At 38.9% G+C, this 15,586-nt stretch overlaps 1 protein-coding gene and 1 long non-coding RNA gene across 2 annotated transcripts; one reads left to right on the top strand and one right to left on the bottom strand.

Moving 5' to 3' along the window:
• Positions 1-8,722: 8,722 nt before the first annotated feature.
• LOC100285785 (plasma membrane associated protein) lies at positions 8,723-10,319 on the top strand. Its single transcript, NM_001158675.2, has 4 exons — positions 8,723-8,982; positions 9,095-9,314; positions 9,482-9,527; positions 9,710-10,319. Exons 1-4 carry the CDS (start codon positions 8,856-8,858, stop codon positions 9,788-9,790), a joined length of 474 nt encoding a protein of 157 aa, NP_001152147.1. The 5' UTR covers positions 8,723-8,855; the 3' UTR covers positions 9,791-10,319.
• A 2,201-nt stretch (positions 10,320-12,520) lies between these two features.
• On the bottom strand, positions 12,521-15,384 carry LOC103651288 (uncharacterized). The gene is made up of 3 exons (XR_002750363.2): positions 15,265-15,384; positions 13,629-14,091; positions 12,521-12,978 (listed from the first exon to the last, which is right to left on the bottom strand). It is a non-coding gene; the product is annotated as an uncharacterized lncRNA (long non-coding RNA).
• Positions 15,385-15,586: the final 202 nt, after the last annotated feature.

Below are 15,586 nucleotides of genomic sequence, written 5' to 3'. Positions count from 1 at the left end.
AAAATAGCTACATTAAGAAGAATAATTTCTAGTTTATATTATCCTTTAGATAATAGATATAAATCTATAATTCAACGAAGGAATAACTAAGTTCATATAGGGATCGTTTTAAATCTTTATTAAGAAACATATTTATTTTATGATATGTAACTTCAAAGGTAAGGAAATTCCTATTAAAAGATATTCTAATTCAAAACCTTTGGAGAATTTTACTAAATTTCTAAAATAGGATTTTTTTTGGGTTTTTACACTACTTGACCTTCTAAATGTCGACGGTCTCTATGTTTCACAACTGCACACTAATACAACCAAGAGACATATTGTTCACACGCTCATATAATGGTTAGTCTTTAAACTAAAACAAAGTTAATAATTCCCTGACAATCACTCGTCACAACATATATATATATATATATGGCAATGAAGTGTCTGGACCCACTGGCGTAGGCAAGGGGGGCATGGCCCCCTAACAAAAAAGTTTTTGCTATGTAGTTGTTTATATATGACTAAAATAAAAAAAGTTAGCTTATAATAAGTTAATCTATACTACTCTACTAAGAACCTAACGCGGGCGCTTGGCGATACCATGGCTACGCCTCGCGCTCCCCTGATCATACGGTCCTCTCCTCTACCCCACGTCAGTGTGATCATCTCCCCCAATCTCCTACCTCTCAGATCTCCGTGTTGCTCGCCCCCGTTCGCCCCGCACCCTGGCGATGCCCGTCGCGAAGAGCCCCCTCCCCACGACCACAATGAAACCGATGGGATCCACAGCTGCCGCGCCGGACCCAGGAATCAATGCCCGTGATCGTCGCCCGCGCCTTCCATCCTTGAATCCATGTGCTCGGCCCTGGAAGGAATCATGACTGGATGGGATCTGTCCTCGCCATCAGCTCCTTCCATATTCGTCAGTAGGGGCGCTTGTTCATCTTCTCTCAATGGTGTTTTTAACCCGGTGCCACATCCTCCCTCAACTCTGGTCCACTCAAAAACCCTAGGTGGCGCCTGCGGCCCCTGGACCCCGCATCCCAGCGCCTCCGCCCATGCCTAGATCTCGTCATCGCCACACAGCTTCTCCTCCAACTTGGGGACCACCTCCCCACCATCTTCACCTCCATTGAATTTGAGTATGACGACAAGGTGCTCCTCTCCATCGACAACGAGGTGCTCAAGGTCGTCGTCACCCAGTTCCTCACCGGAGTTGGCCTCGCTCAGCTCCACCACGCTCCTGTGCCTGCGTAGGCGGCGACGTGGGGGCGTGGCGGTGGAGCCAGGTGGCGACGTCCTAGGGCGACTCGCCCGAGGCCAATCCGGACGAGAGACGCAGTCACGACTCGCCCAAGACCAACTCCGGGCGGGAGACGCAATCACGACTCATCCGAGGCCAATAACCTCGGGCGAGAGATCCAGTCACGACTCGTCCGAGGCCAACCACGGACGTAAGAAGCAGTCACGATTCGTCCGAGGCCAACCATAGACGGGTGTAAACATGTGATGTTCAAAGGTGACAAAAAACTCTTAAATTTTTATATCTGCAGGTATCAAAAGAATCACTATTTTGGTGGCTTTATTTCTTAGTCAGAAAAGGAACCGTCAGGTAGGGGATTCTTTGCTAGCCAAAGGCAAAAGAGGATCCTTCTGCTCCGATGCAGTTGTGAGGTCTTGTATTATTTTGACAGTTCGCAGAAGAGATTATTGTTAAAGTATACTCAATGGTAATGAGATTAAAAGAGACAAATGACAGAACCGTTGTTTGCATTCCACAGATCATTACACTTATATACAAGTGAAGGGGTGTATCCCAAGAGGTGTGTCCCTTGGGGAAAACTGTCGCACCCTTTGGATTGATCACATATGTAATATTTTGTAACACTCCCCCTTGATCAATCCAACTTCATTTGATGATCTGTTAGATGTTCTTCCAAGATCTTATCTCCTCAAAAACCCTGTGGGAAAAATAAGGAGTACACAATGTCTTTTGGATAATGAGAATAATCTCACACGAACTCCAAAAGAAAATATGCTTGTAATCATCATTCGTAAAAACCCCTGTGGGGAAAAGTCAATGATGAAGCATATAGCTTAGTTGATATTACCTCGTTAAAAACTTTGGATGAGAAAACCTCAATAAGGCAAAACTCATACAAAGAAAAGAGTGTAATATGATGGTTCAAAACAGGTCAAATATCATGGAGAATTACCCCCCCTGATCCTTGCAAGCACTTAAGTCTTCTCATACCAATCACCTCAACACATTTCTGAAAACGTTGAGTATGGTAGAGATTTTGTGAATAGATCAACAAGATTATCACAAGACTTTGTTTGCAAGATATTCATATCTCTATTTTCCTGTTTCCATCTGAACAACACAAGCTCAATTATCCTTATAGATAATTGTCGGTGATTCAATCGAATCATGGTACGTTGTTCTCCAATGGACCTCTAGCCCAAAGAACAATAATATGTCCATAGCCATCATCTCAAAAACCCTAGTGGGGAAAATAAATGATGAGACATATAACTCAGGCTAATATTTCTCCAAGATAATCTAGTCAGAAAATCTGAGAAATCAACATATCAGCCGAGTCTCCTTAAAAACCCAACGGGAAAAATAAGGAGAGTAGTCATACTCTATTGTTGATCCATTTGAACTCTAGGGATATAAACTCATATCCTAGTTCAAATACAGCAATAACTATGTCATAATGTATCATCCTTGAAAACCTCTACGGGAAAAATAGATGATACGACATAGACCTTGTGTTGATGTTGTCTCGTTAAAAACTTTGAATGAGAAACCCAAGTAGGGAAAAACTCATGCGAAGAAAAGAGTACAACATGATGTATAAACAAGTTCTTTCGATCAAGAGGGAAACTCCCCCTGATCTTTACAAAACACTAAGTCATCTCATACCTGCTCTCAAACACATCTAAAATGTGGAGTAAGTAGAGACTTAGTTCGTAACTTGTTTTTCATCTAAACAACACAAAGTAATATTATCTTCATAGATAATAAGGTCACTGATATAAAATCATGACCACCACATACCCTCTATATGTAGTATATCATTCTGTACAATCCCACGAAGTGTACTATAGAATGATTAGTGTAAGTGACCATTAATCTCTGTTGATTAACATTTATCAAACAGTAGGTCCAACTTACCAAAAGTATGTCATTGATCTTGTACCTGGGGATCTTCTATAAATATCCAAGATCATTATATCCAAACATAAGGAGAGCATGAGTACACCTGGAGATCATAACTCGATCTCATGTGCTGTTAGCTAGCAAAACATTGCAAAGCAATATCCGGCCGGATGCTCTTGCAAGATACAATAGCACATCTCATGATCCCAAAGAATCAAATAACAATGATTCTCTCATATTGAATTTCTTCAATATATGTTGGATATAGACAATTTTTTTTTGTATCCAAGATACTCAAGATAGTTTACTTTGAATTGAAAATCTCTTTCAATTCATATCTTCTATCTCGAACTCCGTCGATAAGTAATGTATGTTTAGAAATATGTTGCACATATTTATATTGAACATACTATTCTTTGTGTATCCTTTCAGAAGGAAGGATTCACTAGGTCGAATGTACCATATTTGACCAGGATGCTCTAAGTCACAAAGACTTTCCAAGCATTGCAAATTTGTGATTGGTGATTATGTATTTGGAATCCTTCAAGACTCCATAAATACCATAATCCAGTGACCACATATGCACATGTTGTCACTACATCTATCAACTGCAAAGATAGATGATTTACTGCCCATAATATTGTATCGGAATTTTACTACTCACAGTAGAAGAGAATTTATAGCATTAAAATAATGCTTGGGTTTGCGTATAAACCCAGTTGCTACTAGCCATGCTTTCTCACCACCTCATTGTTTCCAATTCCATGAAAACAAACTTGTATCCACAGTAAGATACCTTAAAGTGGAAATAATTCAACACTTCTTTCTAGTGAGCAAGGCTATCTCTGCAACATTGTATCACTCAACAAGATCCAGTTTGAGCATACTCGTGCTCTGCTATGGCCATAGTCTTTTGGATCACTTGGAGCGCATATACAATTGCTAAGATGTATGTGTCGACACTTGTAGCTTTCAAATAACACAATTCTCCAGTTGACATGAAGTCATTTTCTTATGCACCCTTATGATTCGTCGTGAAATCCCAAAACGAGAATCAAGGGCTTCCGATAACCTAGCCTCATCAGTGCGCACTGAGCTAGGTTGTGAATGTCTTCCATTCACAGGATAATTCATATCCTTTAGGTGTCCACCAACGCTAAGTTGGTTACCAACGAATAGTTGGTTTGCATTTACTATCTCAGAAGGTCTTGCCTTCAGCTGCTTGCAAGCATCTTAATCCCAGTTTGTGTCCATCCTTCTCCCCCTCTTATTTACAACGTCGTTGCAATAGGGAGTTAAGTGGTTTTCCATGTAACCACTCTTTCTGGCACTTCCACATAGGATTAATTTGAGTGACACCTCATAGTAAATGCACATGGCAGTCAATTTGCAACTTCTTGCAAATCATTCGAACCTAAAGGTTCAGTTTTAGTACGTGATCCTGAGCCTGAATGCTTACTGCATTCATTATAATTTCCTGGCATTCATTTTGGTACTCGAAATCTCCCCCTAATGCCTGGAAAAGCTCATGATTCAAGCAAGCGTACGGGCCGTAAATAGATTCTCATGAAGAGATTCTAAAATTTAATGATCGACAGAGAATAAATTCTCACATAGATCCCCAGCTTTCTGTGTGCCCATACATGTACGCTGCGGTGGTGAGATTGGGAACATACCCAATGTACGCATGGGAAATCTTTCATGGATTCCCGCGTACTAAAACCATAGGGGGAACTTGTACATGTAGTACATGCAGTTAATCACAAGTCAGGAGCGTGCAAAACTTCCTGACTCCAACCATAACTAGTTGGAAATGACAATTCTTTACTGATGGTCATTAATGATCTGAAATTTTCGAATCTACCACAGATTCATCATATCCTTTATGGATATCATTCTGAATACCAAGACAAACAATCACCATTGTAAGCACATTTGGTAAATTCAGTAGTGTGGAGACTAATGTGCTCAAGCTTGAGACATTATTACTTAATGGTCATATGTTGTCCGAAGGACACACTTGAGGTCATCATATAGATGCACCAAAGAACCATATAAAGCCTTCAATGTCCATACAATCTCTGTAATGGACCACACTCGTTCCTTTGAAACAATTCAAAGAACTTAACCAATTCAGATCAGATTTTAAGATAAGAGGAACTTAAAATCTCATTTCTGATGATACTCATGAAGTATCCATCTTATGGGAAAAACATGACCAATAGAATTGTTCATAACTTTTCATTTCATCCCAACAATGGGATGACCAATTCAATCTTACCCAGCATGGTAAGTATCATCACTTGAAAAGTTATAACATATGCAACACTTTGTATGGGAGGATGTATGTAGAATACAGTCCATAAGAAATGTTTCTGAGAAACATATGCAATATCCATCACTATCACCTTGTGCTTCCACATGATAGAAATTATATGGATATCTCTATAATATGGTAAGATATCAATTAGGATATATCAACACATCCTTGATACTTCCAATACCAAAGGGGATATGATAATAACATATCATGATATCGCACGAAGCGATTGTCAAAATATTCTTTCCTCTTTCCAAAGGAATATGAGAATATTTTGTTCCCCACTTATAGAGTTTGTGGCTCAATTCTCCACATTGCATGTTTCTTCCTCAATTGGAAGAATCCCTATACAAGTTTGCACAACTCAAATCAATGAGTCTTCAACTCCCTTGATGAGTTGGTTCAATTCTAATCGATGAGTTTGTTCAACTCAAATCACATGAGTGATCAATTCCAATCGATGAGTTTGTTTAACTCAAATTCATATGAGTTTTTACACTCAAATCACATGAGTGTGTTCAACTCACATCGCATGAGTTGAATCTATCACAACATCAATTATGAGATTATACCAAATCTCATGCATCATTTATATAGTACTCAAAAGCGAATCATCTAACAAAGTGGTCTTCTCTTAGAAAAAGAAGTGTTGTTACATGATTAGTCCAAATCATGAATTACACAACTAACCACTGTTATCATGTCAGATGGAAGATTGAAGTACACTTCATATCTTAGCTTTCATGAGTAGTATGCATCTATTGGGATTTTATATACAAGATTAGATGCTTAGGCATACAACACTATATCACGTATAGTGTAATGACAAAAGAGTTTGTCATACTCATTGCCCTTCCCTTTTTAATGTGCTTATATATTTGCTTTCAAGCAAAATATATGAATACAAAGTGTTAGTCTACAACATAATGTAGACATTTACTCATAAGTCCACATGTCTTATGATTTCCCTTGCTATTCATTTTGCGCTTGCACATCAAGCCGCAAAAGCACATAAGTTCTTTTCATAAGAATCGTAAGAGAAAGAAAGCATCTTATTTCCTCCAAAATGAAGAGGTGAATTCCCATATCATGCAAAAATGAAATGAACATATGCAATGAACATTAAGGATAATTAAGCCCATTATGCGAGTTCATCAAACTCTATTAAATAATTATCCTCCAAATGGCTTAACCATTTTTTGATGTGTAATATGTTGCAAAATATATCATATCTTTATATGTTGGAGAATTCTAGGTATCACATAAAGTGTACCAGAGGATTTTTGAAAATTGGTGGACACAACGTAGATAATCTCCATGTAATGAAACAGTGGAGTAGATCTCCCAGTAGTGGGCAAAACTTTTGCTGCCTGAAAGCATGGTCTCTGGGCTGATATATTCAAGGAACATACCGCAGCCAATGCTTAGGACTCCACTACCCTGTGCTTGACCAAAATTTCAAAAATAAAATGGTAATCACCATAAATGGAATAACCAATATCGCATCTCCTACATATCTACTTGGGAGAACACATAGGTAATCATCATCATATGATGTAGACCTCTTATTGATGGGCAAATAACATTTTGCTGTCTAAAAGCTTGGTCTCAGGGCAAATAAATTCCAAGAACTTATTGCAGCCAAAGCCTAGATCTCCATCATGTGTTAAATAATCTCAAGTTCAAGATATGTGTCATATTTTGCAAGAATTTATCATAGTGACAGGCATAATCGCAGATCATAAGTAAAATGTATGTTTAAATTATGCATGAACATAAATAGGAAAACATACATATGAATCTGCTGAAATATAGGAGTAAGTTACTCTACTATATTAAAAACTATTAAAGTCAAGGACTAAAACTTCAAAATCAGACTCATGACAAATTTCAGCGAGGAATTACAATGAACCTCGAGGGCTCAATCCCTAAAATACTGAAATTAAATTTCTAAAAAGAAATTTAAAGATAATGATCTCCAAAATTTTTGGAGTGGACCAAGTATCATAACCATTATTTTGAGATGAACAGGTATAGGTAATCACTATGTGGTTGGTATAGTGTAGACCTCTTAATGATAGTCGAACTTAATCGCTGCATTAGGCATGGTCTCCATGCAGGATTATTCACGAGAATAAAACGCAGTCAATGCCTATGACTCTACACCATATGTTCAAAGTTAAAATAATAGATGATATATGATAAATATTGTATACGGTAAATCTATGTGAAATTAATGATTTGAGGATTCACCATAATATATTACTATGCAAAGAGCACAAGTATTTATACAAGGACAAGTGTATAAATACACATATATCAATATGGTCTACACATAGCATAGTATATCAGAAAAGTACGTGTTAAAGTATACTCAATGGTAATGAGATTAAAAGAGACAAATGACAGAACCGTTGTTTGCATTCCACAGATCATTACACTTATATACAAGTGAAGGGGTGTATCCCAAGAGGTGTGTCCCTTGGGGAAAACTGTCGCACCCTTTGGATTGATCACATATGTAATATTTTGTAACAATTATAACAACGCCTTTCAGTTTTCACTGCCTGGTGCCTCCTAGGGCATTCCTATCTTCGCCGCCAGGATTTGCTGCCGTTCTTGCGTGTATATCTGTCATCCAATCTGACCGTCGATTTGTGATCTGTGACGAGTGACGGACACAGACCACAACACATCATCGTCGTTCTGGTAGCACCTGGCATGTCCTGAAACGTGAGTTCCAACGTCTCGCCAGCGGCTGTCTTCTTGCTGTAAATCAAGGAATATAAAGCGTCTGATGCCCTGGCCGAACTGAAAGGGATCGATGCATGCCTCGGACTCGGAGGAAAAGGCTGTAACTGTCCAGCACATCGGAGCCGCATGCATGCTCAGCTCACAGCCGCCATCCGAAGTTCCAACTTCCAAGCTTCCAGACGAAGACGAACAGAGAATCTCTGGGGACCGATAGATTAGCTGCACTTCAAGCTGAAAGCCCCGGCCGCGGGGCTAGCGCTAGCTTCCTGCCTTGAGCATCACGTTCGTCATAGATCTCACGTAAGCTCAACAAAATCCAATAGAAAAATCCAAGCGCCGAGCTGTTCATGAAGCCAACGGAAGCAAGGAACAAAGCTTGGCCAGCTAAGCTATCTTATCCCGTACTCGAATTCAATAGTAAAGAGAATGAGTATTTCCATCGGCGATGCTCGTGTGCGTGTATATATACGGGGTGCACACCCTGCAGATGACGCCTCAAGCCAGCAGAAATCGTACGTAGAGAGGCGTAGAGCTAGCAAGCTGTAGCTAGGAGCTAGCGATCGAGCTCAATTCGTTCTCAGTCGAGCTCGTCGGCCATCGACGATCAGTAGTCCGTTAGGACAACAATCCATGGCGAACGCGGGCATGAGGCCGGTGGCCGGCCTCCTCCTGGTGCTCAACTTCTGCATGTACATCATCGTGGCGGCGGTGGGCGGCTGGGCCATCAACCACGCCATCAACTACGGCTTCTTCATCGGTAACAATGCTGACTTATAGGAGTAGATCAGTGGCAGTAGGTTCATGCCGGTCGTATTTCTTTGACTGATGCATATGCATACCTGCTGCTGTACTGCACATATATGATGCAGGCGCCGGCCTGCAGCTCCCGGCTCACTTCTCCCCGATCTACTTCCCCGTCGGAAACGCGGCGACCGGGTTCTTCGTCATCTTCGCCGTGATCGCCGGGGTCGTCGGCGCGGCCTCGGCGCTCGCGGGGTTCCACCACGTCCGCGCCTGGAACGCCGAGAGCCTGCCGGCGGCGGCCTCCGCCGGGTTCATTGCCTGGACGCTCACCCTGCTCGCCATGGGGTATGTATATATTCCCCCTGCTGGTATCGGTATCGGTTGCGGCAGTCTGGCGAGAACGAACTAGCAGCACTACCCAGTCGGGTCCCGTTGGTCCATTGCCGATGGATATGGATTTCCTGACCCGTTTCCCCCTGCTGGTGCTGGGGCAACTTCGTTGTTGGTTTCAGGTTGGCGGTGAAGGAGATTGAACTGCACGGCAGGAATGCCAGGCTGGTAAGAACGATGGCCACTTGCCTATTTGATTACTAGCATATCTGTGTCCTGAAATAAATCTGCAAGAGGACGACACGTAGGTCGGGTTTAATTAATTGTTGAACTGCATGGTGGCTATTAGTAATAACGCACGCTAACTGTGAGTTGGCTATGGCCCTTGAGCTGATGCTCCCCTTGTGCAGATATGCATGGAGTCCTTCACCATCATCCTGTCAGCGACGCAGCTCTTCTACCTGCTCGCCATATACGGAGGCTTGAGATGAAATCATCACACTGGATGGAGGAAGAGACTGCATTGGAATGGAGATTTATCGTTTCCGTACGTATCGAATTGAGCTGGTGTGCATCGGTTTCACGGGACAGAGTGTGGCTTTCCTCGTGTTTTCGTTGTGGGTTTCTTCCAAGCTGCAGAGGCAGTACGTATATGTGTATCTGTTTGTGTGTATTTCTGTGTGTTAATTACGTACGGAGCTAAATGCATCGGTGAAGCCTAAACTTGGAAGGTTTTATTTGGATACTTTAGTTAGTATTTGTCCTAATACATATTCTAATCCACTTCAATCCATGTGTATTAGGATATATACTATAATATCCAAACAAAGCCTTAGAGGATACCACTTAGACTCACGGACTTTGTAAATATATTTCTGTTCTCTAAATTTATTTTATGGTGCGCCACACTGCACATATCTAAACTAGTAAAATAGTGTGTCCTAGGTCCATTTCCGGACCATAACGACCATTGTGGTACACCATGTGATAATTTTAGGGACATTGGAATATGTTTTCAAAGCTCATGGCATAAAGTGGCACCTTTTAATAACTTTGGAGGCTGCTATGGATGATTTTAGTTATATTTGGATTGTGTGTCTGATTGGTTATATCATTCCGTATGATTAATTGATTGTTCCGTATGTGAGTACTGTTAAATTACATTTCATGGCGATGTCACTACTATAGAAAATGGCTTCGGACCTCTGACATTAGTTCTAATTGAATTAGAATTGGAATCAGAGTGAGATTCGGTACTAGTTGATAATAAATGTGGTCACAACTCATAGGACTCTTTTGACTCAAATACAATAGTGGTTCTTAAACTTGGCACCTTGTATCACTTGATCACCGAATTTTAGAGAAAAAAAACCTAGCAAAATGGGTCCTCTAACTTTAATTTGTTAACCTATTTATGTTACAATAGTGATATGTAGCCTTTATTACCACAAATGTTTTATGTTACAATAATTATTATTTTGGTTGTAAGTGATAGGTGTTATGGCCACGATTTGCAAAACCGTTGCAATAGTATTGCCATGAGTTTTATGTGGCTCTGATACTATTAAATTCCATTACAAAATTTTGATGCTTCTTGCCACAAAATACTAAATGGTTACAATGTAGTTATCTATATTGTCACAAATATATTTTGTTTCTATTGTCATGTTGTTTGTAGCAACATCATGGTGTGTATTGCAACGAAGATATGAATGGAGGCAATATATACTAATTTTGTTGTAAAAGTTGTAATGTTACTATCAGAATTAAGCATCTTAATATATTTAGTTATTTTTATTAACAAAAATATAGTAGTCTAATGGTAGAGTAGTTTGTTGTAAGCAATGAGACCGGAGTTCAATTCAATTCTTAGATTTGGCATTTTTTTCTTTTTAGTGTTATCTGGTCGATGCAACTAATATGGAATACAACATTTTATTTTATTACGTCAACTGGAGATATTGGAATGGAACAAAAAAACACCTTCATAAGCTTTTGCCACTCTGCTTTATGCAACAGTTGGCAACAAAAGCGACATTATGACAAATTATAGAACTTGCCACGATTTATGGCTTTTGCAACGATTTTTACCATTGCAAGAGAGTGATTTTCTAGTAGTGTTGGTTGGAGCCACCACCTAAAACTAAAGGTGCTAGAAACCTTTAGTTCCACTGGAACCAAAGTGTGAAATTTAGTCTCGATTGGAGTCACCAATCAGGATTAAAGATACATTTGCTATCATAATCGTTAGACCCGGGATTAAAAGGAAATCTTTAATTTTGGTTGAAACCATCGGCCCTAGCCATTAAATCAGTCACTAACGATGATATTAGTTCTAGGCCTCAAAATGACCTAGAATGAAGCAAAAATCGAAAGGTCTACTCTCTATGAAGGGTAGTTTGGTAGCAAGAGGATTGAGAGGGCTAAAAGGCTCTTCCTATTTAATTTTGAATATAAAATGGATTTTAGCCCTTTTAATCCCTTTTAATTACTTTGATTCCAAACTAACCCTTAGTATGAGAACTTGCTAAGGCTATTTCCAATCATTGTATTATGCCACTGTTTTCTCTGTTACACTCTCTATGTTCCAAATAAAAATCCGTTTTAGAAGTTTAATGAATTCATAAAATAATTAATGTATGTGTCTAGATTTATCATCATCTATTTGAATATGAACATAAAAACCAAGTGCTAAATCGAATACTAATTTGAGACGACTCACCTACGAATAACATCTTAGTGTTGTTTCTGGAAAGTCTAGTGAATTAGTTATTGTGCATGTTCTATATGTGATAATGGGTCTAAAAAGTTGCACATTGGGTTTCTTCTAATTTTAAGGGTGTGTTTGATTTGGCTTTTAGCTTTAGTTTTTTCCTCTTAAAAGCCAAAAGACAAATCAAAGGGCTGAATTCAGGAAGCGCCTTTTTTCTAAAAGCCGACTTTCGCGCAGTGCAAAACTGAAAACACTTCTAGACTTGCTTTTACGAGCTTTCAGATCGAACTGTGAAAATATATATGAAATAACTTTTAGCAGCTTTTAGTGTTTTTTACCAAATGGTTTTTATCTTTCCACTGCCGCTTTTTCATATATCACAACTCACAACACTTTTTTTTCACGGCTATATCCCAACCAAACATGCCCTAAATGTTATGTCCAAGAAGGCAAGAAGTAACTAATTCCATGCTACCCCATAGAAATTTTCTACATAATATCTAACTAGTTAGATGCCCGTGCGTTGCAACGGCAATACAAAATATTTTTACACAATAATTACATAAAAATGAACACCACATATATAATCGAACCCAATATCTCAAAAAAATTTGGCAACAATCAATACAGAAATAAACCGATACAAATTAAATTATACAATACAAATATCACAAAACAAAGTTTTAGAAGCATGTTATTTAAGAATCTCACAAATTACATGTCTGCTGTCGTCTCGCCACCGAAGTGCAGCACACCTCAATGAGAACTTATTCTATAAGTGATAATCTAGTTAATTTAGCTAAGCTGGACATAATCGTTTAAGCCGTTACTCCCTCCCGACCGTGGCGGCCACTCGGTGCTCGTTGATAAGCCGCTCCGTCAACTCATTCTACGCCTTGAACAACCTCATTCTGCGTTCACTTGCTCTCAACGTCGGGTAGGATAGAAATGAAATCCAATAAGGGACTAAAATAAACAAACAAAACATGACACAATGTGCTCAGACGTATTCACAAAGTTCAAAATTAATTCAGTGATGAAACATATTTATCTAGCTAACCTGCAGTTTCTAGCATTGATCACAGAAGGACCAAAAATCTTTATTAGTGTGGTTTATTGGATCTTGATTCAGTACCTTCCTCTTCATCATATCAAGCATAGGGTGATAAGGTGTCTTAGGTTAGTGATCTTCTCTCTTTCTGGTTTGTTTGACTCAATGTCATTTAAATTCTCCTCGTCCCATTTAGCATGACCCTTGGAACACATCAACAGTGGTATTTTTGCAGGGCAAACCATTATGCCAGAAAAAGAAGTTGAGATGACACCACTAACCCTGTCTTCTTGGGTTCTCTAGCTTTCATTTTGTCCTAACAAATGCATGGTTCGGTTTTGACCATGGAAAGATAATTGTTTTGCAAGAGCTAACGATCTTTCTTCAGCACCGATACTTTCTTCTAATAAACATGTATCAACAATTAATACAAAGGGAAACCACATGTCTCAACAATAAAACATATAGCTGAGGCATCGAAGATTATGATGTACCAAATAAAAATAACAACTAAAGAAAAGCAAGGAGTTCAATATCTTTTAAATTGCACCTTGAGTAATCTTACTTTTGCTGATAACTTGTTCCATGGTACTGATGTGAGAGCCGAATCCAGTATAGGAGAAGAGAGACAACTTTATCTGTTGCTTGAAGCTCTAACCGCCAAACCAATACCTCTAGTATATGCATCGATACTTCCTCCTATTTTGTTGAGAAACAAATGAAAAGGTGATCTCATCCTCGTTATCAATAAAAACCACAAGAGATTCTTTCTCTCTGCACCATTATGACATTTCATCTAACACTTTATCAGCGTGTAGAATTTCTCCACTAATAGCAGAGTTGTTTGCAGTATTAATGTTCTAGGATAATTTGTTCTGTCTAAATTATTGTCACTACAAAAATTTCAGGCAACAGATATATAACTGAAACAGTATAGCGAAAACACCTGTTATTGAAAATGATGGAGTACTTGTTCAACCTTTTGTCAGCTAGGTGATTTGGTCCAGCCATATGCACGCCATGGTGTCCTGGCTAATAAGCATAGCAGCTACTATTAATAAATTGTCCTCATAACGAACAGATCAATCACAGATAAATTTATGGAGAGCTTCCTAGACGTTACTAATTAAATACCTAAATCACAGTATCAAACTAAACATAGTCGATGAAACTTTATGCTATTCTATATTTGTGTCCTAATGATGTGGTAGTATTGATTCACAGGTATGTACACCAAACATGAAGTCGAATCTTCAGAAAATAGTTCTAATGATGTGAAGTGTACTCATGGTGCCGAACCTTCAGATTATCACCAATAACATGCAAACAAACCAATGCCTTTGTCTATGTCTACTTCTCAATGCTCGAGACACATGTAGAAAACTCGTTTTAATACAGCTATAATCCATCAACGCTGTTGAGTTTTAACATGGACTGCTATTTTAAAATTCAGACACTTCAACAGCTCACCTGTATCCCCAACTCGCCAGAAAACAATACAGATCACGCTTAATCTAAATGATTCTTTATTAAGTGAACAGGTAGCTAAACCAGATCTAATGACTTGACTGCTACAAAACTTGGATCCAATCAACAAACAAATAAGTGCCACAAGCTGGTCTTGAATAATCCTAGTGTGGCTAGAAGTAGTGTTTCTCATTTAAGTAGTACCTTATTTTGTTGTGCAGGTACAATGAAGCTGGAAAATAATGGTGCTGAAAAAATTGGTGGCCTTTCTAATTCTAGTAGTGGTTCTTCAATGGGCAACAGTGATCCTAAGAACAATATTTAGTTTAACATTTAAAGAAACTATATTTACGTAAGAACCAAAACAGTCACCGATCAACCAAAACAGTCACAGGATAGGAATTGTTACCCTCTATGCTAGGCTGATGAAGTAAGATCATGGTACTCTGAAGCTATCTACGAACCAGAAAATGACCTTGTAACTATCACTGGCACATACTTGATTAACCAAAATAAAAACAGAATAGTTTGTTATCATCACTCATAATCCAATAACCACAAAAACAATACTACGTTAGATCAGTACCCCTGTTGAAGAACTTTATCCTACCACATGTTCAAGTTCAGTTTTCATAAAGAATATGAACCGAGTATATGTTTCAACACACTACTTCAAAGCATGAATTAACCAATACAGAACAAGTTTGGATTACAGAACAGTTTCTCCAACTCACCGTCGGCAAAGCGATTGAAGAGAACTTGATCGTCACAAGCAGCAAACACGACGCGAGGCGAGGAGGATGATGGTGGATGGGTTTTCGGCTTGGAGTGTAACTTTAATTTGAGCTGCTCTACTACATGAAAAAGAACAAGAACAATCGTGACTTTAAATAACAATGCATCATATGAAGCAACCACATTGTGACTGAACATAAAAGTTTTTGTTCATTTTCTGTATTCCAAATCAGAGTATACATTTTAAATCAGACTACCATATGTGATTCCAAATCAGACTACCATATGCCATTCCAAAAAAAAGCTGGAATGGCTTACTGT

This window comes from Zea mays, chromosome 3, assembly GCF_902167145.1.
Source record: "Zea mays cultivar B73 chromosome 3, Zm-B73-REFERENCE-NAM-5.0, whole genome shotgun sequence".
Lineage (NCBI taxonomy): Eukaryota > Viridiplantae > Streptophyta > Magnoliopsida > Poales > Poaceae > Zea > Zea mays.
The sequence above is the reverse complement of the archived record's forward strand: the minus strand, read 5'-3'. Positions and strand labels throughout refer to the sequence as shown.

What these genes read in the sequence shown, in the direction of transcription:
- LOC100285785 (NM_001158675.2), top strand. Translation starts at nt 8,856, where the DNA reads ATGGCGAACGCGGGCATGAGGCCGGTGGCCGGCCTCCTCCTGGTGCTC. An exon ending in CTCACCCTGCTCGCCATGGG is followed by an intron (nt 9,315 to 9,481) that starts GTATGTATATAT and finishes TGTTGGTTTCAG; the next exon opens with GTTGGCGGTGAAGGAGATTG. An exon ending in ACGGCAGGAATGCCAGGCTG is followed by an intron (nt 9,528 to 9,709) that starts GTAAGAACGATG and finishes CCCCTTGTGCAG; the next exon opens with ATATGCATGGAGTCCTTCAC.